Source organism: Symphalangus syndactylus, chromosome 18, assembly GCF_028878055.3.
Source record: "Symphalangus syndactylus isolate Jambi chromosome 18, NHGRI_mSymSyn1-v2.1_pri, whole genome shotgun sequence".
NCBI lineage: Eukaryota > Metazoa > Chordata > Mammalia > Primates > Hylobatidae > Symphalangus > Symphalangus syndactylus.
The window spans coordinates 13,497,919-13,520,935 of NC_072440.2; the positions used below are offsets into that span (position 1 = coordinate 13,497,919).

General features: G+C 49.3%; 2 protein-coding genes across 30 annotated transcripts in view; one reads left to right on the top strand and one right to left on the bottom strand.

The window, feature by feature from the left end:
* The first annotated feature begins 444 nt into the window (after window positions 1-444).
* CDPF1 (cysteine rich DPF motif domain containing 1) lies at window positions 445-10,098 on the top strand. 25 transcript variants are annotated; one of them, XM_063622532.1, is made up of 5 exons: window positions 445-3,918; window positions 4,720-4,864; window positions 5,828-5,940; window positions 6,891-7,002; window positions 8,869-10,098. In XM_063622532.1, the coding sequence occupies exons 3-5, from the start codon at window positions 5,828-5,830 to the stop codon at window positions 9,013-9,015; spliced, it is 372 nt and encodes a 123-aa protein (XP_063478602.1). In that variant the 5' UTR covers window positions 445-3,918; window positions 4,720-4,864; the 3' UTR covers window positions 9,016-10,098. The 25 variants fall into 25 exon arrangements, with proteins under 25 accessions (XP_063478602.1, XP_063478597.1, XP_063478603.1 ...); XM_063622533.1 differs by adding an exon at window positions 7,317-7,440 and having other exon boundaries at window positions 3,871-5,705; XM_063622535.1 differs by lacking the exon at window positions 4,720-4,864 and adding an exon at window positions 7,317-7,440 and having other exon boundaries at window positions 3,875-4,693.
* A 251-nt stretch (window positions 10,099-10,349) lies between these two features.
* Window positions 10,350-23,017, bottom strand: part of PPARA (peroxisome proliferator activated receptor alpha) — an 88,823-nt gene continuing 76,155 nt past the window's right edge. For 4 of the 5 annotated variants that reach the window (XM_063622517.1, XM_055253966.2, XM_055253967.2 and 1 more), the window contains 2 exons: window positions 21,788-22,235; window positions 10,350-18,892 (listed from right to left, as the gene is read on the bottom strand). In XM_063622517.1, the coding sequence (XP_063478587.1) occupies window positions 18,645-18,892; window positions 21,788-22,235 (696 nt within the window). In that variant the 3' untranslated portion in view covers window positions 10,350-18,644. The remainder of the gene's footprint in view (window positions 18,893-21,787; window positions 22,236-23,017) is intronic. The other variant, XM_063622518.1, reaches the window with a different exon arrangement.

Genomic DNA, 23,017 nt, shown 5'->3' on the forward strand with positions numbered 1-23,017 from the left:
GGTATCAAGTAACAAAAATTCAGGTTTCTTTTGAAGGCCATTTTCACAGGACAGAGCAACCATTTGTGTGTGTGTGTTGGGTTGGAGGTGTCCTTTTTTCTTTTTTTTCTTTTCGAGACGGAGTCTCGCTGTCGCCCAGCCTGGAGTGCAGTGGCTCGATCTCAGCTCACTACAACCTCCGCCTCCTGGGTTCAAGCAATTCTCCTGCCTCAGCTTCCCAAGTAGCTGGGACTACAGGTGCGCACCACCACGCTCCGCTATTTTTTGCATTTTTTTTTAGTAGAGATGGGGTTTCGCCATGTTGGCCAGGCTGGTCTCAAAATCTTGAGCTCAGGTGATCCACTTGCCTTGGCCTCCCAGTGCTGGGATTACAGCATGAGCCACTGCGCCTGGCCCATAACAACGATTTCTAAAGGAGTCTTTTTTTTTTTTTTTTTTGGGATGGAGTATTGCTCTGTTGCCCAGGCTGGAAGATCTGAGCTCACTGCAACCTCTGCCCACCGGGTTCAAGCAACTCTGGTGCCTCAGCCTCCCAAGTAGGTGGGACTAAGCAATTCTGGTGCCTCAGTCTCCCGAGTAGGTGGGACTACAGGCATGCCCCCACCAACGCCCAGCTAATTTTTCTAGTTTTTAGTAGAAATGGGGTTTCACCATGTTGGCCAGACTGGTCTCAAACTCCTGGCCTCAAGCGATCCGCCGCCTCAGCCTCCCAAAGTGCTGGGATTACAGGCATGAGCCACCACGCCCAGCCTAAAGGAGTCTGTTAAGACTCTTGTTCTCATTATACTTCCAGGCATAGGGTAGGACTATTCCAAAATAATTGGCTATAGTCACGAATACCCTCCCACTATCTCTGTTGCACAGAACAACAAGATGGATATTCCTGGTTTTGTTCTCAATTTAGCCCCTTATTAAATACTCAGAGTAGTATTTAATATTTAATAAAAACAAGTTTTATATGCAGAGAAAGCTCCATTGCTGTAGGTACAGAGAAGGGGATATATGCCCTTCATCTATCTCAACATTTATTGTTAATTATGAAGACTGCATTTTTAAGGCCCACTTCTGGAATTTCATTAGTTAGCACTAGAAACAAAATGCAAGCCTTTAGACTTCCATGTTACTGGCAGAAATGGAGAACGGGGCGAATAGGATATTTAGTGAAGTGAAGTGGGGTACATAAGAAGTTATTCTTCCACAGTACCCCCTTTTACTGCTATTAGCAATATTTTAGCTCTAGATTTTTATCTGCATTCAATTCCTTCTGATTTTCAGATTTTCTTTCAGTCTTCACCTAAATACACAATGTACAATATCTGATATTGTGATAATCTTTTAAGAATACATCCATACAATATTTTATAAGTATTGCCACAACATATATGCATTTTTCCCAGCGAGCCCACCCCTAGCATCTGTGGAGCCTAGGGCAGGACTACAAATCTCTGTATGTCTAAATATTTAAAAGCTTACAAACTGTTACATAAAATATTTATATCCACTTACCTGGACAAATACACCTTCATAAAACAGAATTCAAAATTATGTGTCAAACTATGGTTTTAATACAGCTGAAAATTGGCAAAATATTAAAGATAGCTAATTTTTATTGTGTACCTCTAGGTATTGTTGATTGGCCGCTAATGCTTGGATGGGTAATAAAGACATACATAATCACATAATGCATAAATTGTTATTTCTTCTATAAATGTTTTTCTTGTCTTCATTTCAGAAGAATGACTAATGAAGATTTTCACACAATTGCATTCTTTTGACAGTAGTGCCAAATTAGACAAACCTTCCTGAGTCAGTATACTTTCAGATAGTTTTTAGTTATTTCAATTGGGAGAAACTTGACTCTGCTGAGAGTGGTAACGAATTATGAATAAATTCTTAAAGCTTTATATGTAGAACTGAACCATGACTGTTGATATCATGTTTAAACACTGTAGAAAGGGCGCATATGAAAAATTATCATGATTGCAGAAATATTACACAATATTTTCATTATATAAAAGTGTTATTATTTCACCATTATCATCGTTTCTTACATTTAGATCCATATAGGATTTCTTACGTTTTTCTTTTACGTTGCTGGGGTATTATCAAGAAAACTGAAAACTGCGGTAGGTTACTCACGTTGAATCTCTCTCTACCTTGATCTACCATCGCCGGAAAATAGTCTCTATAGAAGTTAGTTTCAGAATCATTCATACATGAATCTTTTTCTTCAGACTCCAGCAAATGCTTCTAGTTCCGATTTTCTTACATTGTACTTCAATGTCATTTTAGTGCTTATTTCATATGCAGTTGCTTTTCGGAAACCATTTTCTCCTAAAACTTTACGCAATATTTTAAATCCTTCTGGATTCTTTAAAGCTTTTTCTAATTTTAATAACTGGACAGCTCAAATACAAAATTAACTCTACTTTCTGCCAAAGACCATGATTTGCTCTTTGAATGCTGCCTATTATTTCACTTAACTCTTTTAATGCATCTTAAGTGTTAACCGGTCTACAATAAGTCAAATTGCTTTAACAGCACTCATGGGGTTACCATCATTGTATCTGAGGGTAGCCACAGGTCAAATTCAAAATGCTTCAAGATGTTCCATCTTTAGACACCTCCAGAAACAAAAACAACCCAGTATGTCATCTTTGAAATGATCCAACGAATCGAATGCCCTTGCTCTAAGCACAATGGAGGTCATCGAAATCCAGCTGCTTGCTAATTGCTTGCTAATTTCTGGGGCCCCTCTTGCCCAGGTCTAAGAGTGGTTCTGGTTTCCATTAGTGCTAAAATGCCTTCTATATCCTTACTTCTCAATTAGCCAAAGGAGCAAGTCTTAGACCCCCAGCCTGCTGCAACTTGGCAACATTCCTACAAATGTGGCTTAACAAACCAAGAATAAATTCTGGTCTCTCAGGAACAGAGACGAAGCACCCCTCGGCCTAGGGAAAGGTCACAGAGGGCCCGGTAACGCAACAGCATGTGAAAGGCTGCGGGCTGGTGACACAGGCAGACCTTCTCCCGCGTGGAGCAAAACCCTCAAATCTTTGGGGGAAGGAGGGCGGCCACCCTGTCGTCCCCATAGCACAGGTGAAGGCCCGCGGCGGCTGGGGCGAGGGACTCCAGCTGGGAGGATTGAGGCCCACAGGCAAAGCCAGGCCTGCTTCAGAGTCCGGGCCCCTGACCCCAGGGAAAGGTGCCTCTCACACACCAGAGGCTCCAGGAGTGGGGCGGGCATTTCGGGTCTAGGGCACGGCCTGTCAGAGGCCACGGGCGGGAACAGAGGGAAGTAGGTGTGGCTGGTGCCTGGAGGCGAGGGGCAGCGGAGAGGCCCGGGAGGCTAAAGGAGAACGTGGTGCAAATCCGAGGGCCGCCGCAGGCCACGTGGGCTTTGGAGGAGCGAGGACAGGTCCTGAGACCCCGTTGGGCCGACACACCCCCTCCTGCGTACGGGGGTGGACGTCCCGGTGGGGTAGACTGGCAGCCTAGTCCACGGCGCGGGACAGCGGGTGGGAGACTGGAGGCGCCCTCGCGCCCCTCAGCTATCCGGGGGCCTCGCGACGGCGACCTCGACCCTGTCGAACCCGGTGGAACACTCAGAAGCTAAGCGCCTCGCAGCGGCGAGGACAGCAGGCCAGGCCCGCGCACTCCGGCAGCGCACGGCCAGACGCGACGTCCGTGAGCACGGAGCCCAGCCTCTAGGACTGCGCTGAAGCTCAGAGCCAGAACCCGCCAGGGGGACCGCGGCCACCGGAAAAGCAAGGCGGAAGCGGAAAACCACCGCGAGGTCCCACCCCCCCCCCCCCCCGCTCCGCGCCTGCGCCTGCGACTGCACCGGGGTTGGCCGGGCCGCCGTGGGGCAGGGCCGCGCAGGCGCCTTGGACGCAGACCTACGCGACTTGGGCGGTGGTGAGTTCGAGCGCGCTGCGGCCCGGCCCTGCGCTGCCTCAGGCTGCCTACCGCTCGCCGGGACTGAGTTCCGCGCCGGCGTGGCCTGCTGGGTTCCAAGCGCCAGGAGTCGGCGCAGCCGCTCCCAGCTTTGGGGACGGGACCGAGGAGCGGGGTGTGGGCCTCACGGGACTGTCCCCCCGACCTCGGGCAGCGCTGGGGCGAGAGAGGGCACTCGGAGGCTCGCGGGGACCACCAGCACCCCCGGACCCGCTCAGCCGTCCCTGCTCACAGGCGTCGCCCCCAGGAGCCTCGGCAGGGGCCTAGGACGCCCCGGTGTGCAGAAAAGAAGCGGAATCAGGTTCACGCACACCCGCGATCGGATCGTAACTTTTGTTTTGTTGTGAGACAGTCTCGCTCTGTCACGCAGGCTAGAATGCAGTGGCGCGATCTCGGCTCACTGCAACCTCCGCCCCCCGGGCTCAAGCGATTCTCCTACTTCAGTCTCCTGAGTAGCTGAGATTACAGTCGCCTGCTCCACACCCGGCTAATTTTTTTATTTTTATTTTTATTTTTTTGAGAAGGAGTCTCGCTCTGTCTCCCAGGCTGGAGTACAGTGGCACAATCTCGGCTCACTGCAACCTCCGCCTCCTGGGTTCAAGTGATTCCCCTGCCTCAGCCTCCTAAGTAGCTGGGATTACAGGCGCCCGCCACTATGCTCGGCTAATTTTTGTACTTTTAGTAGAGATGGGGTTTCGCCATTTTGGCTAGGTTGGTCTCCAACTCCTGACCTCAGGTAATTCGCCCTCCTCTGGCTTCCAGAGTGCTGGGATTACAGGCATGAGCAACTGCACCGGACCAGACTTTTAAAGTCATTGGTAACCCATGCTTCCTGGAGTTGCATCTGGGGTCACCCAGTGGGGTGCCATCGCATTTGATACGCCTTTATACACCACACTCAGTTAAGGTGAGGGGAGGTCACAGCCAAGAGCTAGGGGCCAGCTGATAATGTCGTACTTGATTCCATAGTCAAAGAAGGAGCTGGGTATCAGCAAAATCGTAACTTGATGAACCCATCAGATGGCAGCCATTTAGCCAGATATCTAAGGAAAGAGAGGCCTCCAAGACCCAACCATGAACATGAGAAGGGGGTTCCATACAAGCAGATAAGAAAACAGTTTTTTTGTTTGTTTTTTGAGATGGAGTCTCGCTGTGTCCCAGGCTGGAGTGCAGTGATGCGATCTCGGCTCACTGCAAGCTCTGCCTCCCCAGTTCATGCCATTCTGCCTTTCAGCCACCCGTGTAGCTGAGACTAGGCGCCCGCCACCATGCCTGGCTAATTTTTTGTATTTTTAGTAGAGGCAGTGTTTCACCATGTTAGCTAGATGGTCTCGATCTCCTGACCTCGTGATCTGCCTGCCTCGGCCTCCCAAAGTGCTGGGATTACAGGCATGAGCCACTGCGTCCAGCCAAGAAAATAGTTTTAATGAAATGCTGTATAGCACGTGTGGACTAGTGTGAGGACACAGAGCTTCTAGGAGCAGCAGAAACAGGAGAGTTTGCACCCATTCTGGGCTCTTCTCCACCAGTGTTCACTGGGGGCTTGTGGTTAAGAATGGGGCAGAGCAGAGACCAGAAAGCTTTTACCGTGGTGCAGACCTGGAAGAAGAGATGGCTGCTCCGGCTGGATCCTGTCTAGATCCTTCTCTCTAGCAGTACAAAAACCTTAAACCACTGGAATATGGACAGCAAATCCTGTCACTCTGGGCACCGGTGAAAACCTGTTTCAGCTGGGGATAGAGAAAAGGGTACGGTGAGGAGGCAGGAAACTGTCCTAGAACTGTATCATTAGGGTCTTCATAGCTGGGAAAGGGGCAGGATTCCTGAGAAAGCCTGTGACCCAGGGACACCCCATCTCTTGATCTTGCAGATGGCGTCCCATGCAGAGTCCCGTCCTCTGGGAGTGTTTGAGTGTGAACTCTGTACCTTGACAGCTCCGTACAGCTATGTGGGACAGAAGCCCCCCAACACCCAGTCGATGGTGTGAGTCCATGCCTTTTGGGCCAGTGCCGGGGAGGCCTATGCCCAGTGCTGGTTGCTGGGTGCTGTGCCTAGGTCTGACAACTGGCTTGGGTGTGGAGCTTTAGGCCCCACCCTGGCCAGGCTCTGAATGCTTCCGGTGTAATCTCTGGAGGCCTGGGCAAGGCTTGAGGTCTGACTCTTCCAGAACCTTCCTCCACACCTAGCCCAGAGTCCAATACCTGCTCTAGCTGTGGGGGAGCAGCTCAGCAGCTGGGAGACCTGTGGTGGCCTCCCCCTTTGGGGCTGCACCCTTGCCGTGACACTTTCTTAATGGGAGGCCTGTCTCCCTTGCAGACCTGGATTAGAGCCAGTAGGTCCAGGGGCTTATCTCTTGACCTCCAGCTTGTCCTTCATCAAATGCCACTTTGTTGGAAAGCCGGCCGGTGTGTTACTCACATGGGATGCAGTGGCAGGGGCATGGCTTTTCCCTTCTGGCTGTGGTCCCTCTGCTGACCAGGAGCCTGAGTGTCATCATGTCACCCTGTGGTCTCATTGTGATGTGTAGCGTGAGGCCAGCTGGCTTCCAGGGGCTGTGAGGGTGTGGCTTGGGGTGTAGGGAGGCCTGGGGTATTCAGATGGCAGCCTTGTGCCCCCACTCTGGTGAATCAGTCAGGGTCTGGGGGCCCATGTTGCAGCAGCCCTGCTTTTGGCTGAGAACAAGGGGTTCTCTCTACCATGGCTGTTACAGAGGTGACAGCAGGTTCAATTTAAGTGCCAGTGTGGCCCCCAGTTGCTTATCCTTTCTGTCACTGCCCTGCAGCACGGGTGGTCTAGTCCCCTGCCCTGATGAGCCCACGCAGGTGTGCAGGCCCCGCGGAGGTCCAGGCTGCTGCTGCCCGGCCATAGCTCATGGTTGATTTTCCGACATCAGAGATCTGAGCTGTTCTGACGCTGGCATCACTCTCCTGCAGCCTCCTGGAGGAAAGCTATGTCATGAAGGATCCCTTCACCTCCGACAAGGACAGATTCCTGGTCCTCGGCTCACGCTGCAGTTTGTGCAGCAGGCTGGTGTGTGTGGGCCCGGTGGGTAAGCAGTGTGGGCTGGGGCCACCTGTCCTTGCTGTGGTTATCCTGGAGCTCTCCCTGGGTAGGGAGGGCTGGGAGGGAGGGACCAGCTGGTTCACCCCATTATAGATGGGGCCCCTCAGCTGATGAAGGGGAGAGGTGAGAGGGCAAGCTGGGGTCAGTTAGAGGGTCTCAGCCTGGTGTAGGAATGGAGATAGGTTCTTGGTGGCTCCGCACCCACCCCAGTGGCCCCTCAGGGTTCCTCTTTTTCCCACCAACAGTGCAGACAGTCCTTGTGCTCCCTCTCACCAGGATGGTGACTTACTTTCTAGATGTTCTTGGAGGGATCTCCCAGGAGAAGGGACTGTCCTTTCATGAGCACTTGTTGTGTGCCAGGTCCTGTGCTTGGGACCTGTTTCACTGCTGAGGCTTCATTCAGTCCTGCCCCTAACTTAGGTAAAGCAGTATTATATTCCACCCATTGTATAGATGAGGGAACTGAGCTTCAGGGAGGCTGGGTGGGCCAGGTTCACCTGGGTAGCTGAAAACCCACGGACGGATGGAAGTGGAGCAGTGTGGCTTTCACAGCGTGGCCAGTGTACTCAGAGTGACCCCGGAGTCTGAGATGTCCCTGAGCATCTGCCACAGGTCGACACACGCAAAGGGGAGCTGTGTCAACAGCCAGGGGTATGAGATGGGCCAGGGTGGGAGGAGCCTCCGCAGTGTGGCATGGGAGTATCTGAGGCTCATAGAGGAGCTGGCGGTTCAGGAGAAGCTGGGAAAGGAAGACTGTGAAGGTGGGTGGGCCGGGTGGGGAGGTGGAGGTCTTGAATGCAACACCTTGGCCTTGGGCTGCTCTATTGTGAGCAGCGGGGTGGCGGGGGTGGGGGGCGCATGCAGGTACCACAAGTCTTCAGCTTTGTTTAAACAGTAGGTTGTTAGTGAGTGGATCTCCACAGCAAAGCGTCTTTTCTAAGAACTGCAGGAGGGCAGCCTTATGTTTGCGAGCACACTAAGCTTTAAGAACAAACAGCCACCACAAATAAGAGTGGCCTAAGTAAAGCAAATAGTTATTTACTTACTTTCTCCTGTATAAGAGTCCAGAACTGGTGGCCTTGGCTGGAGGGGCACCCCTGTTGTCTTCAGCAGAGTCTCCATTTGGGTCCCTTGTGGCTGTGGCAGCTCCCACCATTGTATCTGCCTCCCAGGCAGTGGGAAGGGATGTGAGAGCACAGTCCTTTCCTTCAAAGGGCATGACCAGGAGGTGGCACACACGATTGCTGACACCCCTGACCAGCTTGAGTCACATGGCGATGCCCAGTTACAGAGGGGGCTGGGGAATGTCATCCTTAGCTATATGCTGTGCACCGTGATGAATCTCGGGAGTTCTAGTGTGTAAGAGAGAGGAGAGAGGACATGGCTGGACAGTTCTGGCCTCTTGCCCAGACTAGCTGGCTCGTCCACGGCGTCTTTGGTCTGTGGGGCTGTCCTTCCTGTCTCCTGCCGCTCCCAGCACCAGGTGGCCACTGTTCCTGCTGTGATAGCTGGGAGGGGAGGACTCTGGGATTTTCTGGGCATGGCCTGTGCTCCAGCTTTCCATTGTTGTCACTGCCCCGTGATGGAGCAGAGCAGGCCCCAGGGTCTTTGTCCCATCCCAGCTGTTCCCACCCAGGGTAGCCCAGGCCTGCATTGCTTTTCTCCTGGACACCCTGCCAGGCCCTCAGGCCTGGCTCTCCCTCTTGCTGATCTAGCTCTGGCCACATGCCCACACTGTGCATGCTGGGGCCCCAGCCCAGCCTCCCAAGTGTGGGAAGAGCTGGCCCCTGGGAGGAGCTGCACCGTGTTCCCAGGATACTCACCCTCCATCCTTTCCGCTTCTTTCAGGAATGCAGTTTATTCTACTCTAAGAGATTCTGCCTCCCTTGTGTCCAGGAGAACATCAGTGCTTTTCCTCAGGAAATTCGGCAAGACTTGGAGAAAAGGAAAGTTCCATCAAAGAGGACCCCCAGCCAGCCCGGTTCTCGGACGTGAGTGCAGCCGGGGCTGGGTCATCAGGCAGCACCCTGCACAGAGCTCCTGGGCCAGCCTGCGCCAGGGATGCTGCTGAGCTGGGAGCTGCCATGCCTGGCCTTGTTTCTGGACCACTGGGAGCAGCACTGCAGCGCAGAAGAGCTGGAGTCCAGCTTGGAGCAGCCACAGGCCCAGGGAGCTGTAGCAAGAGGGTAGCCCAAAGGCAGACGCCAGACAGGACATAGCCAGGAACCCGGCCAGGTGCCCCCACATGCCCCTCAGGGCCCAGGCCTGAGTGAGTGCTGCTCAGATGTGACTGAGAGAGATGACCTCCTTCAGCTGGGCAGCTCCTAAGAGGCCGCGTGCAGGTGCGTGTGGGGGAGATGCCACACTGTGTCAGGGCCATGGTGCACTGTAGGTGGCTGCAGTGGTCTCTCTGTAAGGAAAATCACTGACAGCAGCTGCCTTCTGGAGCCAGTCTGGAAGGTCTAGAGGGGGATAGAATTTTTACTTCATATCCTTAATGTGGTGCTTGGAAAATGTTTTGAACTTTGACCATGTATTATGTTTATAATTAAAAACCCAAAGAACCAGCTCATGTTTGGAAAAGGAATCTTCCCCTGAAGCATTTGGATACCCAATGTTCTCCCTGGGCACTTGGCCCGGCAATGGTTGGAGTCTCCTGGGAAGCTGAGTGCTGGCTTCTAGACGCTCCAGTTCCCTCAGGCTCTGGCTTTGGCTCGGGCCCCTCTGTTCTGTCTCCCTCAGCTCCAAGTCAGGAGTGCCGTGAGCTTCCTGCCCTCACCCCACACCTCAAGACCGTCCCGCTGCCTGCCTGCTTGCCCCCTGCCATCTCAAACTCAGCCCGGGGTGCCTGCGAAGCCCGGCCCCACTGCCTGCTGGGGGTTCCTGCAGCACCCCCTACTCCAGGCTCCCCATCTCCCTGAAGCTTCCAGGGTAGCAGCTGGTGGGACACTGATCTGTGAGGTCTGGAATGTCTGCTTGGAGTTCTGAGAGGCAGGAACTGCTCTGTCTTTGTAACTACTCAAGGCCAACTATCACATAAAGGAATGAATAAAGAGTTTTTACTGACGTGTGCACTGATGGATTGTAAGATGCCCACTGCTTTAAAAGTTTCCGTTGTATGTGACTTCAGACGAAAGGATGTCGTATTCCGGAGCCACATTGTCCTTGATCCATTCTGTACGCTGAAGGACACAAAAGGGACTCTGCAGGTGGAGACAGCCTCCATGAGGGGTGCAGGGACTGTTCTGGCGGAGGGCGGACCCCACAGCTGGGGACTTGGTTCTTTTAGACCAAACAGTCCATCTCGCAGCATCACTCAAAACTCACCAAAAAATTTTAAAAAATAGTTTATTTTTAAAACCATTAAGGCAAAACTGTACCCTGAAATTAACTCTGTACATTCATCAGTCTTACAGTAGACATCCCAAACACAGAAATTCCCATATATTCAGGATATAAATCAATACATGTGGTCAGTTCAGTCTCCTAATAGGAAAATGAAGACCCAAAATTTTTTTAAAAATTAAGATTATTTTATAGCCGTTTTCTAATTGCCTGGAACCAATCAGTTCATGTGACTAGAAAAATTACTTTCACCCTTCTCTGCACACCCTTGATTCCGGAGGTCCTGGATGCCCGCTCCCCCCACCAGGAGAGAGGTATGAAGTTTGAGAGAGGATGCTGGGGCCTGCGTGGCAGTTCCTACTTTGGAACTGCACCTGTTTAGCACAAATAAGAAGCTGTAAGCCCCAAAATACTGAGAGTATAAGGCACTCACTAATAGAGCACACATGGAGAGACTGGGCCCAGTCCTTGCTGCGGGATCTGCCCCCTTCTCGCGTGTGCGTCTCTGTCAGCCCTCTCCCTTAGGGTTTTAGCCTAATGGCATTATGGATCCCAGAGGGTGTAACCAATATGCACCGAGAAGTTTTGTCAAGTTATTGGAAACAGGTATGGGGAAACTCACGGGGTCTGTGGTTTCTGCTTTATGCTTTGGGTTGGGCCACCTGGAGGATGCCGGAGAACCGGCAGGTGCAAATAATTTCCATCAGGACATTTCCAATTGCCAGAGTTCTTTGGTAATAACCTATAGGTAACAGTTCCCTGAAGAGCAGACAGCTATTTACTAAACAAGGATAGTGAAGGGTCTTTAGCGAAACACTGTTGCATGAAATCGGTGGCCTCTAACCTGGAGTCTAAGGCCTCGCTGGTGGAAGTGGCTAAAGATAGCCTCTCTTGTGCTCTGTGCATATACAGTGTGGTAAAGGGAACAGATTTCCACATTGAAACTAAATTCTGCATGGCTCAGGAGAAATGAAAAGCTGTGTGTGTGTGTGCAGTGTATTTTAGATGTTTGATTTCAGCTTCCTTTGTGTTTCCAATAGGGTGGAGAGCCAGGCTTTTAAGAATATGAATCCATTAACACTGAGTTCAAAAGAATCCAAATGTTTGTTATTAGATGTATGATTGTAAGTTAGTAAAATATTTGTATTAGGATATTTTTCAAAAACTCAAATCATAGTATTTAAGATATAGCTATTAACATAGTTCTTTTTACCACACAATGTAGAAAAAAGTGATATTTAACATGAACACTGTAATCTTACCAAAAAGAGTACTACATGGTCTTCATCTTTTGTGAGGTACATGAAAAAGGAACTGACTGTGCCTTAAAAAAAGTGAAGTTGCCAAAAGTGAGTGATTTTATTGTGAAATGATCGGCCAGTCACTCCTCTCCAGGGCCTGAAGGCTGACCCTGTCTGACTTGAGGCACAGCCAGGGCCTGGGGGTCCGGGGAAGGTGCCCGATTGTGTCCCAGGCCTGCAGCATGCCCCCCCACGCCCGGTCACCACTTTTCCTAGGAGCCAGGGTGCGTGGACTGGGGGCCTGTTTGTGCACCAGTTTGCATGGCACTTTATCAATTCATTAAATGAATGGATTTTTGATGCTGGATGTGTGGGCAGAAGAGGGGCAAGAGAAGAGGTGGCAGGTAGACTCCCTCCTTCTCACATTTGACCCAACTAGCAAACTTAAAAATAAAATAAAAGCTGACCCCCCTCCCCAGGTCTTAGTTTGCTGTCTATGATGTAAAAATCAATTATTTTTTCTCCTTTTTTTTTTTTTTTTTCAAATAATCCATCTAACAGCCATGAGACCACTCAAGTATTTGAGGTCATCAGCTGCATCCATAAAGACATGATATTGAACATGGACACCATCTGGTCTGTTGGTCTGTTTTTGTTGGCAAAGGACTCCAAAAGGATGTAGTTGTATGTGTTTCAGCTGAACCACATTCCATAGCTCCTCTCCCCTCACAAAAGGGGTTCTCTGGGGGGAGAAAAGTAACTGATTATACCTCTCATGTCTCAAACTGAAATTCTGAGAAGCAAATCGTCAGTTGAGGGCCCCATTCCAGATCTGCAGGGACGTCCTCAGATGTCCAGAGCGGGCAAAAGGTGGAGCAGGCAGCAGCCTTGGGCACCAGCCTGTCTCTTTCTGTTCTAATAAGAAGGCCACACACATGGCTTTTTGTGATAAGCTTCCAGCCCATGCCACTGAAATGTATAAGAACCTGCTGCATTTCACAGAAATAGCATAATGGAAATCATTATGTAATTAAACAAAGCATGAAGCTCATTATCTTTTTCTTTTTAACAAAACCTTCAATTTCACATTTTAGTGTATACTGTGGTTTCCAGAGAAATATATGGATCTCCTATATTCTGAGTCAGACCAAATTTATTGCCTTTATTCTTACCCTAGTCTACGGGGTCAATGACCATTTTCCTGAATGCTGTCAAAATGGCGCCTGAAAATATATAAATCACAGCAAAAACCTAGACTGCAACCGTCGGAACCCAGTCTTAGATCTTTCTAGGCAGAAGGCCTCTCAGATGAGTACATGCCCTGGGCAAAGACCATGGACTCGGAAGCAGGAAGGTCACGGGATGATTTAATGGCATCGAAGAATCCTTTGGTGAGATGGCCTTGGTTGCCCTCAGCACAGTCGAGGCAGGTTAATCATTTGTTTGCCACAACCTTTGCTTGCTCTGTAAAGCTGCAGCACAGCTGGGTGGTCCTTATAGCCTTTTCTGCCACAGATATTTGTGGACATTTCACTTCCAGACTGTGACGTCTGAAGATGGGCTTGAATGACAGCAGCCATCATCGCTGCCGTTAGGGAGGTGCACACAGTCCCCTTTGCTCGATGCAAATATTTGGTTGGTAAGAAATTCCAGTGCAGCTGAACAAGTCAGCTTGGACTGAGTTAAGAGAAGCTGGGCCACTTTTAACATGAGAAGAGCAGATACTTCCCCATGCTTGGCAATGCCAATGCCATAAAAATGGGAAGTGTTGAGACAAACCTCCTGTGGACAAGAGGTTCCCGTGGACACTTTTTAATAATCATGAGCCTTCAGGTGGTGGCATCAGTCTTCATGGGTGACTTCTATGGACAGCATAATTTTCTTGCCTCTCCTGAATCTATACCACTTTTCTGAATGTGAAAGAAGGTCTAAAAAGTAATCCCTCAGGATCCCTGCATCAGGCCAACCATGCTAACTGCAGAGGGTGAGGCTGGCAGTCCAGGAGATGGGAGCTGAGGACAAGGCTGCAGGCCCCTGGGTCACCTGTCCTTGCACTCACCAGGTGTAAGCGTCTGGAAACAACAGGGAGGCTGCAGGAGGTGGAGAAAGTGCACCGTGCCTGGGGCCCAGCAGCTAGCAACACCGATGTAGGCCCTACATCTGGAGGCTGGTGTTTTCATTTTAAAATGGAGGCTGATTTGCTGTTACCCCCTCAAACAGCTGAGGAGACCACAGGAACCTGCTTTGAAAGCTGCCCAGAGCCATGGCATCCATAGGTGGTGAGCTGTGGGCACGTTCTCCTGGTGGCATCTGCATTTTGAAAGGCCACGCTGTTGAAGAGGTACCAGCTGTTGAAGGTGGCCAGCTTTGCCCAGGCCCCAGGAAGCCCCCCACCAAAGGCCAGGCTGTCAGTCAAGCCAGTCTTAGCTAGGTGCATTGGGCTTGCTGTGTTGAAGCAATGAATCTATTTTAAAACTGGAGTTCAGTGAGACATTTCAAAGACAGGTGTAACCACTGGATCAGGACCAAAAAACCCTCCATCATGTATGCGGCTGGTAAGTATCAGATGTGCCCAGAGCTACAGTGGTTAGAAAACGGGAGTTTGAGGTGGGAAGTGCTTGGAACCAAATACAGAGAGGCACGGGTCCAAGCTCAGAGGAGACAGACCTTAGGAGGTCACGGTTTCATCAAGGCTTGCTATGATGCATCTGTTTCCATCCACGTCTGGTAGGGTCTCTCTGAGGAAGTGGCTTCCGCATGGCCAGCAGGAAGAGGTGAAAAGGAGAGGGGGTGCTAGGGGTGGTGTGTCGGGGGGTGTCACTGCAGGCCGGGACCGTCGGCTGCTTCTCCTAAGCCCAAGACGTGCCCAATGTCAGTTACACCAAATTGGGGTAGCACCTTTTGCACGTATCTTCAAGGCTCCCTTCACACAACCGAAGTTCCTTCCAGACGTCATACGAGATGCTGCTCCCCTGTGTGTGGGCAGGCTCAGGCGTGCGCACTCGAGGAGTCTCCATCCCACCTGCCCTAACTACAGAGGCCGCAGGGTGTGCACCTCAGCTCTAGCACGGCCTTTTGCAGGGCCTGCTGAGGTATTCGTTACATGGTCCATTGCGGGGAAGTGGTGGCTAAGCTGTTGACTTTTCACGGGTAGCAAATCTCTCATTTATGCCTTGAGCTCTTGCTCAGCTCTGGGAGGCTGCCCTGTCCCTGGAACCTGCAGACAATGCTCCAGGAAGGCTGTTCCCCTGGGGGTCTTAAACGGCCCACTGTAAGAAATGCATCAGCGCAGCAGAAGGGTACCTTCTCTGCTCTTAAAATGCAAAACAAAACAAAACACAGCTCTTTAAAACAGGGACGGCTCTCCTGGGCATCCTCGAATGCTGAGTTCTGGGTTTCTGCCCCACTTCACGTCCATTATGTTTACATAGCAAACACACCGTTAGGAAGATGCTTCATACTCTTCTCATCGGAGCTGGAGGAAAGGTCAAGCGGAAACAGGCAAGCGAGGTGGGAAGAAAGGCACCAGCAGCCGTCAGCCCGTGCTCCCAGTCCCGCTCCTGCCGCTGTAACTGGAAGCATCTTGTTTTGACAATTCATCCAAACGGCCTTAGGCCTGCGCAGTTCTCCGGCCTCTGGAAGTGTGGTGGGGACAGAATCCAACATGTGGGACACCCAGCTGGAAGTGCCAGGAGGTGGGAGAGGAGGGATGCGCCGCTAGGCTCCCCTGGACAGTGGGGAGGCCTGCGTCTGCTCCCGAGCCACAGCCAGCTGGCACACAAGAGGCACGTCTGGGAGGAGCCCCTCGCCGTGCCTTCACCCTGCTCAACACAGTAGACCAAGGCTGTTTGGTCTCTGAGGACTTTGGCACTTTTTGCTATTAAAAGTTGAGAAAATGAAAAACCGTGTTTAAACAATGACTTGTTGAAGAGTGGGTAAAGTTGGCGACTTCCTGCATTCACTGCCAGAGGGAGCGGGTGCCACACATGTGCTCCGACACTCCTGGAATCTGTCCTGACATCTCTTTTGTTCTTTTGGCTGCTGTCTGCTGAAACCCAGCAAGCAAGAAATGCACTCTGTTAATAGTTCCTATTTGAACTGGGGCATAACCAGCCTATATTTGAGTATTAATGCCCTGAAAAACCTATGATTAGGTGACCCAAAATATTCTAGCATTGAGTGGCAATTAGTGGTTTTGTTATTTAAAGAAATAGGAATGTGTGATTTCCTTCCCTATCAACACAAGAGACCAATGTCGAGTGACTTTCAGCCTGAGGTCACTGGTGTCTCCATTCTGGCTTTACCAGAGATGTCCCTGGAAGTCTTGCTGGGCCTTAAGAAAACCAAATGCTCGCTTTCGTTGCTGAGTGTCCCGGGAGCTAACATCGAACTTGCCAGTCAGCTTACTGTTACTGCTGAAAGCCTGAGACAGGGAGCCATTTTAAACAGGTTTTATGAAAATGTAAACAGAACAGTGACTTCTCTGAAAACCATGAGGCTCACTTTCCTGGACCACGTCTCCTTGAATGGCACAGGGCACATCAGAGCGAGCAGCTGCAGGGTCGCTGGGGACAACACAGGCTTGGCATTGGGCTCCAGCCCCTGGATCTTGTCAACACAGGGGCTTCTCATTTTAGGAAATAATACTGAAACGGGTGCACCATGCCACTCAAAGGCTAGCTTCTTTCTGAATTAGGATGGCCACTTGGCTGGTGGCATATATGGAAACACTTTTATTTGCTTTTGGTTCCTAAGACACTTGGGCAGACTGCCTGCCGCTGCTGCTGCCATTGCTGGCCAACAGGCCCTTTGATTGCATCTTTTTTTTTTTTTGCGGGGGTGGGAGGGGGTGGAATCTAACTTTGTCACCCAGGCTGGAATGCAATGGTGAGATCACAGCTCACTGCAGCCTCGACCTCCTGGGTTCAAGCAATCCTCCCACCTCAGCCTGCAGAGTAGCCGGAACTACAGGTGTATGCCACCACGATGAACTAATTTTTAAATTTTGTATACAGACAGGGTCTTGCTATGTTGCCTAGGCTGGTCTCGAACTCCAGGGCTCAAGTGATCCTCCCACCTCGGCCTCCCAAAGTGCTGGGATTCCATGTGTGAGCCACGGTGCCTGGCCTGATTACAAAAACCAAAACAGGACTAAATTTGTAATTTTTAAAAAAGGATGTCCTAATCCTAACTTTCACTTTTTTCTAGTGGAAGTCTCACACTGTGTCCTTCCCACTCTTGCATTTTCATAATGCTGGTCATGGGACCCTTATCAATCCTAATCATTCTTAAAATAATAATGACCTAAGAAGAGCCAGATTTTCTAAAGATGGGGGAGAGGCATCGACGATACCTCCAGGTGCCCAGCAACTCCCTGGAGGCGGTGGTCCTGGCAGTTCCAGTCCAGATCTGAAAATTCTTGATGGGACAATTTATCTACCAGGTGGACAGAGAGAGAAAGTATTTCCAGGTCCATATATTCTTGACAAACTGCCATAATCAACGCTGCCTTCCCAGCTGGACTGAGGTTGGTAAGTTGGTTTTGAAGGCTAAAACAAATATTTTAGATGTTGAAAAAACTACCTTACATACAAAGGAGACTTAACAACCTAAATCATTGTAAAAAATAACCAACTCTTGTGAAATCTGCCATTTGAAGAAGACCCTACCCCCTCTCTCGATCCACAGGGTGACTGGCTCCCACCCAGCCCAGGCTATGAAGTCACATGTGCCTCGTCTGCGCTCCAGAGAGCATCTACTGTCACCAAGAGTTAAAACAATAAAGCATCATATCTTTAAAAGCAACATAACAAAAGATACGGGAGCTGCCAAATGGGGCCCAGAGAACACTGACAAGTAAGGTGTCAGTCCGTCCCTAAGAACACCACCATTCCCACAGACAGCCAGACTGGGTGGGTTCAGGTCGACTGGACGGAGCTGAGTGGAGCAAGAAGCTGGTGGGCTTCGGGAGCTTGTCTTGTCCTGCTTACCACGGGTGCTAGCTTATGACAGTCCATAGCAGGGGGTCTTGAGACTCTTTTCTGGGCTCTTCTACGCAAACCTGGAAATGGGCCTTTCCACATATTAGTTACAACCACGAAAACAGTGAACCAAAAACAAAACAACAGCTGCATTTTGATAGCTTATCCAACAGTTTTTTTTTTTTTTTTTTTTTTTTTAAGACAAGAGTCTCGTTCTGTCACCAGGCTGTAGTGCAGTGGTGCAATCTTAGCTCACTGCAACCTCCATCTCCCTGGTGCAAGCGATTCTCCCGCCTCAGCTTCCCGAGTAGCTGGGATTACAGGCACGTGCCACCACACCGGGCTAATTTTTGTATTTTTAGTAGAGACAGGGTTTCACCATGTTGGCCAGGATGGTCTCGATCTCCTGACCTTGTGATCCAGCTGCCTCGGCCTCCCAAAGTGCTGGGATTACAAGTATGAGCCACTGTGCCTGGCCCCAACAGTTCTTTAAAATTCTCCATCCTATGATTAAAAAGCAGCACGTTGTCTTTCTTTAGATTCAGGAAACATAAGTGAAGTCTTTGAAATAAATATTTTGCTGCTTTTTACATACTTCACCTTTGGATACATCTAGACTTATAGGATTATAAACATTGTTAAAAAGTGCTGATTAGTTTTCAGAATTATAAAGGAGCACAATAGTCAAAAGCGGGGTGAATGGGAAGACAGGCCACGAATTTTGAGGTTACCAGTTAATTAAATGGTAAATCACGAATGTGATCTAAAGCAATGTGCATTGATTAACATCGGGTGAGTTAAAATCAGACCATTGAGCATAATTCGTCGTAATCTTCCCAGTCCTGAGATTAGCCACCTACCCCCAACATTTGAGTTCTATGCTCTCAAAAGTACTGGTTAAAACAAAGATGTGGAATACCGGTTACCTACAGCTCAGACTGTCCAAGCTCTAAGGTTAAAGTGGTGGATATTTGTGCAAAATCGTGCCGCTCCCGTCTCCTTTGTAGTGCTGTCAGCTTCAGAACTCCTGGAAAAGGTGTGGCTGATCTGAAGGAACTCAGTACATGTCCCTGTAGATCTCCTGCAGCAGCGGGTGCAGCGCAGCATCCGACTCCGTCTTCTTGATTATCTGCACCAGCTGCGCGTGCTCCGTGACCAGCTGCCGGAGGTCTGCCATTTTTTGAAGAAGTTTTGGGAAGAGAAAGATATCGTCCGGATGGTTGCTCTGCAGGTGGAGTCTGAGCACATGTACAATACCCTCCTGCATTTTTTCAATGTGTCCTACGTTTAGAAGGCCAGGACGATCTAGTCTCGAAAGAAGAGAGAGAGGTTTGAGTGTGATAATCACCTAAGAACTGCTTATCAGTTTCAGGAACCAAACATGCCTATTTTATGTGGCCTTTCTTAGAAAAAAACTGAGCTGCCTTTAGATATTGTCAACTTGACTGGAAGATAGACATAGGTTTTTCCAAAATCAATAGGTGAAGTAGGGACAGACAGGACCAGTACTGTTTCCTAAATATTCATACTACTAGGCGGCAATAGTGCCCTAAGTATACCTTATGGTGCGGCCTTTTCACTTGTGATTTACCTGATGACCACCTGTCAGGGAGAAAAATTAGAGCTATTAGGGGGAACAGTACATTCTGGAGATAATCACCAGTTTTGCATAATATGGGAAATGAAGCTTTTGAATCGAAACTAGATATTCAGCTTCAAGTGTTCCGCCATATTTAAGGAGTGTGATTGTGGTAGAACTAGGTTTTGTTGGCCAGGCACGGTGGCTCACGCCTGTAATCCCAGATACTCGGGAGGCTGAGGTGGGAGAATCGCTTGAGCCTGGGAGACGCAGGTTGCAGTGAGCCATGATCAGGATACCCAGAGTGGGGAGGAGGGTGGGGCAGGTCTGAGACTTGGTGCAGGAAGAGCCAATGTTCACACCAGATGACCTGCCTGGGGTAGCTGGCACTAGACATCCTGGGACAGTCTCAAAGCATGAGACCTGATTCTTGGTCCAGAAAATACTGCCCCGAGCCATGTTCAGCAGGCGGTGCTCCCTTACAGACCCAGCCATTGCTATGATTCTTAACAGTGTTGCTAGTGATGAGGATTTAAAAATCTTCATTGTTTTTGGTTGTAAATATAATTATTAAGTTTTTATTTCTAAAATTCTTGTTTTTGTGTTGTTTTAGTGATGGGGTCTTGCTCTGTTGCCTAGGCTGGACTGGAACTCCTAGGCTCAAGCAATCCTCCTGCCTCGGCCTCCAGAGTGGCTGGGGCTGTAACTATTAAGTCTCTAAAGAGAGGCATTATTGCCGGGTGCGGTGGCTCACGCCTGTAATCCCAGCACTTTGGGAGGCCGAGGTGGGTGGGTCACCCTGGGTCAGGAGTTTGAGACCAGCCTGGCCAATATGGTGAAACCCCATCTTTACTAAAAATACAAAAATTAGCCAGGTGTGGTGGCGTGTTCCTGTAATCTCAGCTACTCAGGAGGCTGACGCAGGCATATCACTTGAACCCAGGAGGTGGAAGTTGCAGTGACCTGAGATTGTGCCACTGCACTCCAGCCTGGGTGACAGACCGAGACTCTGTCTCAAAAAAAAAAAAAAAAAGAGGAATTTTTTGAAAAATAGAAAGAAATCCCCGCTCATAATTTTAATCCCACCATAATAGGTTTAACATATATCTCACTGGACATTTTTCTATATACATAGGATTGATATAGGATTATAATTTCCTTTATAAAACTGTGATCATGCTACATATAAATAGTTCTGCAATTGCATTTTACCCACAATGCTACATCCTGACCATACTAAAGGACAAATTATGCGTAACTGCTTTGACTTTGTACGCTTTACGCCAGAGCGCAAGGACTTCCTTCATCTGACTTGTGCCCAGCCACACAGTAACAGGCACGGCTGGTAGGGCTGAGTCAGCTCCATGCTGACAGTGAGTCAATCCCCCGGGCGCAGTATGGCTGCAGGCAGTGTGGGAGACCCCACCCGTCTCCACCAACCCTGGGTAAGGTCAGCCGAGTTTGCAGTAGGTGGATGACCTTCCTAGACCTGAGACGGGGCTATTTAAAGGAACATGACACCAAGCCAAAAATGTGGGGGCTGCAGAGCCAGCTTCCACAGAGAGGACCAGATCGGACTTCCCTGGGATCTGCTTCCTCGGGCAAAGCAAACCTTGCAGTCACTGCCACTTAGCTACTGACTGATATTATACTTTGCATTAGGAAATATAGTTTTCATCAACATAACTGACTGTGACTGCAACTATACTGACATCTGTATGGCACTTCATACAATGTTGTCTATAATATTAAAACAACATCATTATATAATATATACAGGAATATCATCATCTATAAATTATATGTTTATAATATTAGACATAATTATAATATAAACGAAATATGTGTATGTGTGTGTGTGCATAATTTATTTTTTTTTTTTTTGAGACAGGGTCATTCTCTGTCGCCAAGGCTGGAGTGTGGTGGCGCGACCTTGGCTCACCGCAACCTTTGTCTCCTGGGCTCAAGTGATCCTCCCACCTCAGCCTCTCAAGTGGCTGGGACTACAGGTACATGCCACCACACTTGACTATTTTTTTCTATTTTTTTTTTGTAGAGACAGGGTCTTGCCATGTTGCCCAGGCTGGTCTCAAACTCCTGGGCTCAAATGATCCACCCACCTCGGCCTCCCAAAGGGCTGGGATTACAGGCCCATGTCCGACCTCTTTTTCTCTATATATATATTTGTGCAAAATATATAATTTTCTTTAAAGAAATAGGGTCTTGTTCTGTTGCTCAGGCTAGAGTGCAGTGGTGCATTCATAACTCACTGCAACCTGAACTCCTGGGCTCAAGAGATCCTTTTGCCTCAGTCTACCAAGTAGCTGGGACTAAAGGTGTGCACCACTACACCTGGCTAATATTATGATTAAAATGTCATATATTTACATAATATTAAATATGTATTTACAGATAACAATATATACTATAATATTATACAATATTGATATAATTCCCACTGAATTCTACTCAGCAGTGACTGGGGGTCAGACATCTTCCCACCCTGTGAGTGTCCCCTCCACTGGAACAGCTCAAGCTGGTACTGGATTTCCCATTGTCAAATTTTTCAAGACAGGAGCCTGTCAGTGACATGACACCAGCAGAATAAATCAACCACTCACCTCCACAGCAAATGATAGCAGCCACGAAAAGGGAGATATCACTGTCATCCAGTTCCAGTGCATTGAACTTCATGGCAAAATCAAACTTGGGTTCCATGATATCACAAAACGGTTTCCTTAGGCTTTTTAGGAATTCACGAGTTATAAACCCATTTCCATATGCTACCAGCATCCCGTCTTTGTTCATCACAGAAGACAGCATGGCGAATATGGCCTCATAAACTCCGTATTTTAGCAATGTCACTTGATCATTCAGGTCCAAGTTTGCGAAGCCTGGGATGGCCTTGGCGAATTCCGTGAGCTCCGTGACGGTCTCCACTGATGTGCACTGGCAGCAGTGAAAGATGCGGACCTCCGCCTCCTTGTTCTGGATGCCATTGGCCACCAGCTTGGCCACCAGTGTCTTCTCAGCCATACACAGTGTCTCCATATCATGTATGACAAAAGGCTACAAAGGAGGACACCAAGGTTAAGTCAGGTGATGTGGGATGTGCTACCCTCCCAGCTATCAGTTCACTAATGAGCAGCTCCTGCGTCCAAATCACCAAGCTCAGTGCCTCAGAGGACTCAAGATACCCGCAGAACACAGTCCTTACTCAACTTCAAAATCAGCTGGGGAAAATAAGACATTAATAGAGAATGAACAGTATAAATCAGTAAAATAATAATAATCATCGCCTGACATTGGGTGGATTTCATTGCTAAGAAACTGAAGTACTGGGCTGGGAATGGTGGCTCACGCCTGTAATCCCAGAACTTTGGGAGGCTGAGGTGGGTGGATTACCTGAGGTCAAGAGTTCGAGACCAGCCTGGCCAGCATGGTGAAACCCCGTCTCTACTAAAAATACAAAAAAATTAGCCAGGCGTGGTGGCGGGCGCCTGTAGTCCCAGCTACTCGGGAGGCTGAGGCAGGAGAATGGTGTGAACCCGGGAGGTGGAGCTTGCAGTGAGACGAGATTGCGCCACTGCACTCCAGCCTGGGCAATAGAGCGAGACTCTATCTCAAAAAAAAAAAAAAAAATTAGCCAGGCATAGTGTGTGCCTGTAACCCCAGCTACTTGGGAGGCTGAGGCAGGAGAATCGCTTGAACCTGGGAGGCGGACATTGCAGTGAGCCAAGATCGTGCCACTGCACTCCAGTCTCCAGTCTGGGCAAGAGCAAGACTCCAGCAAGACTCCGTCTCAAAAAAAAAAAAAAAAAAAAAAAAGAAACAAGAAACTGAAGTACTGA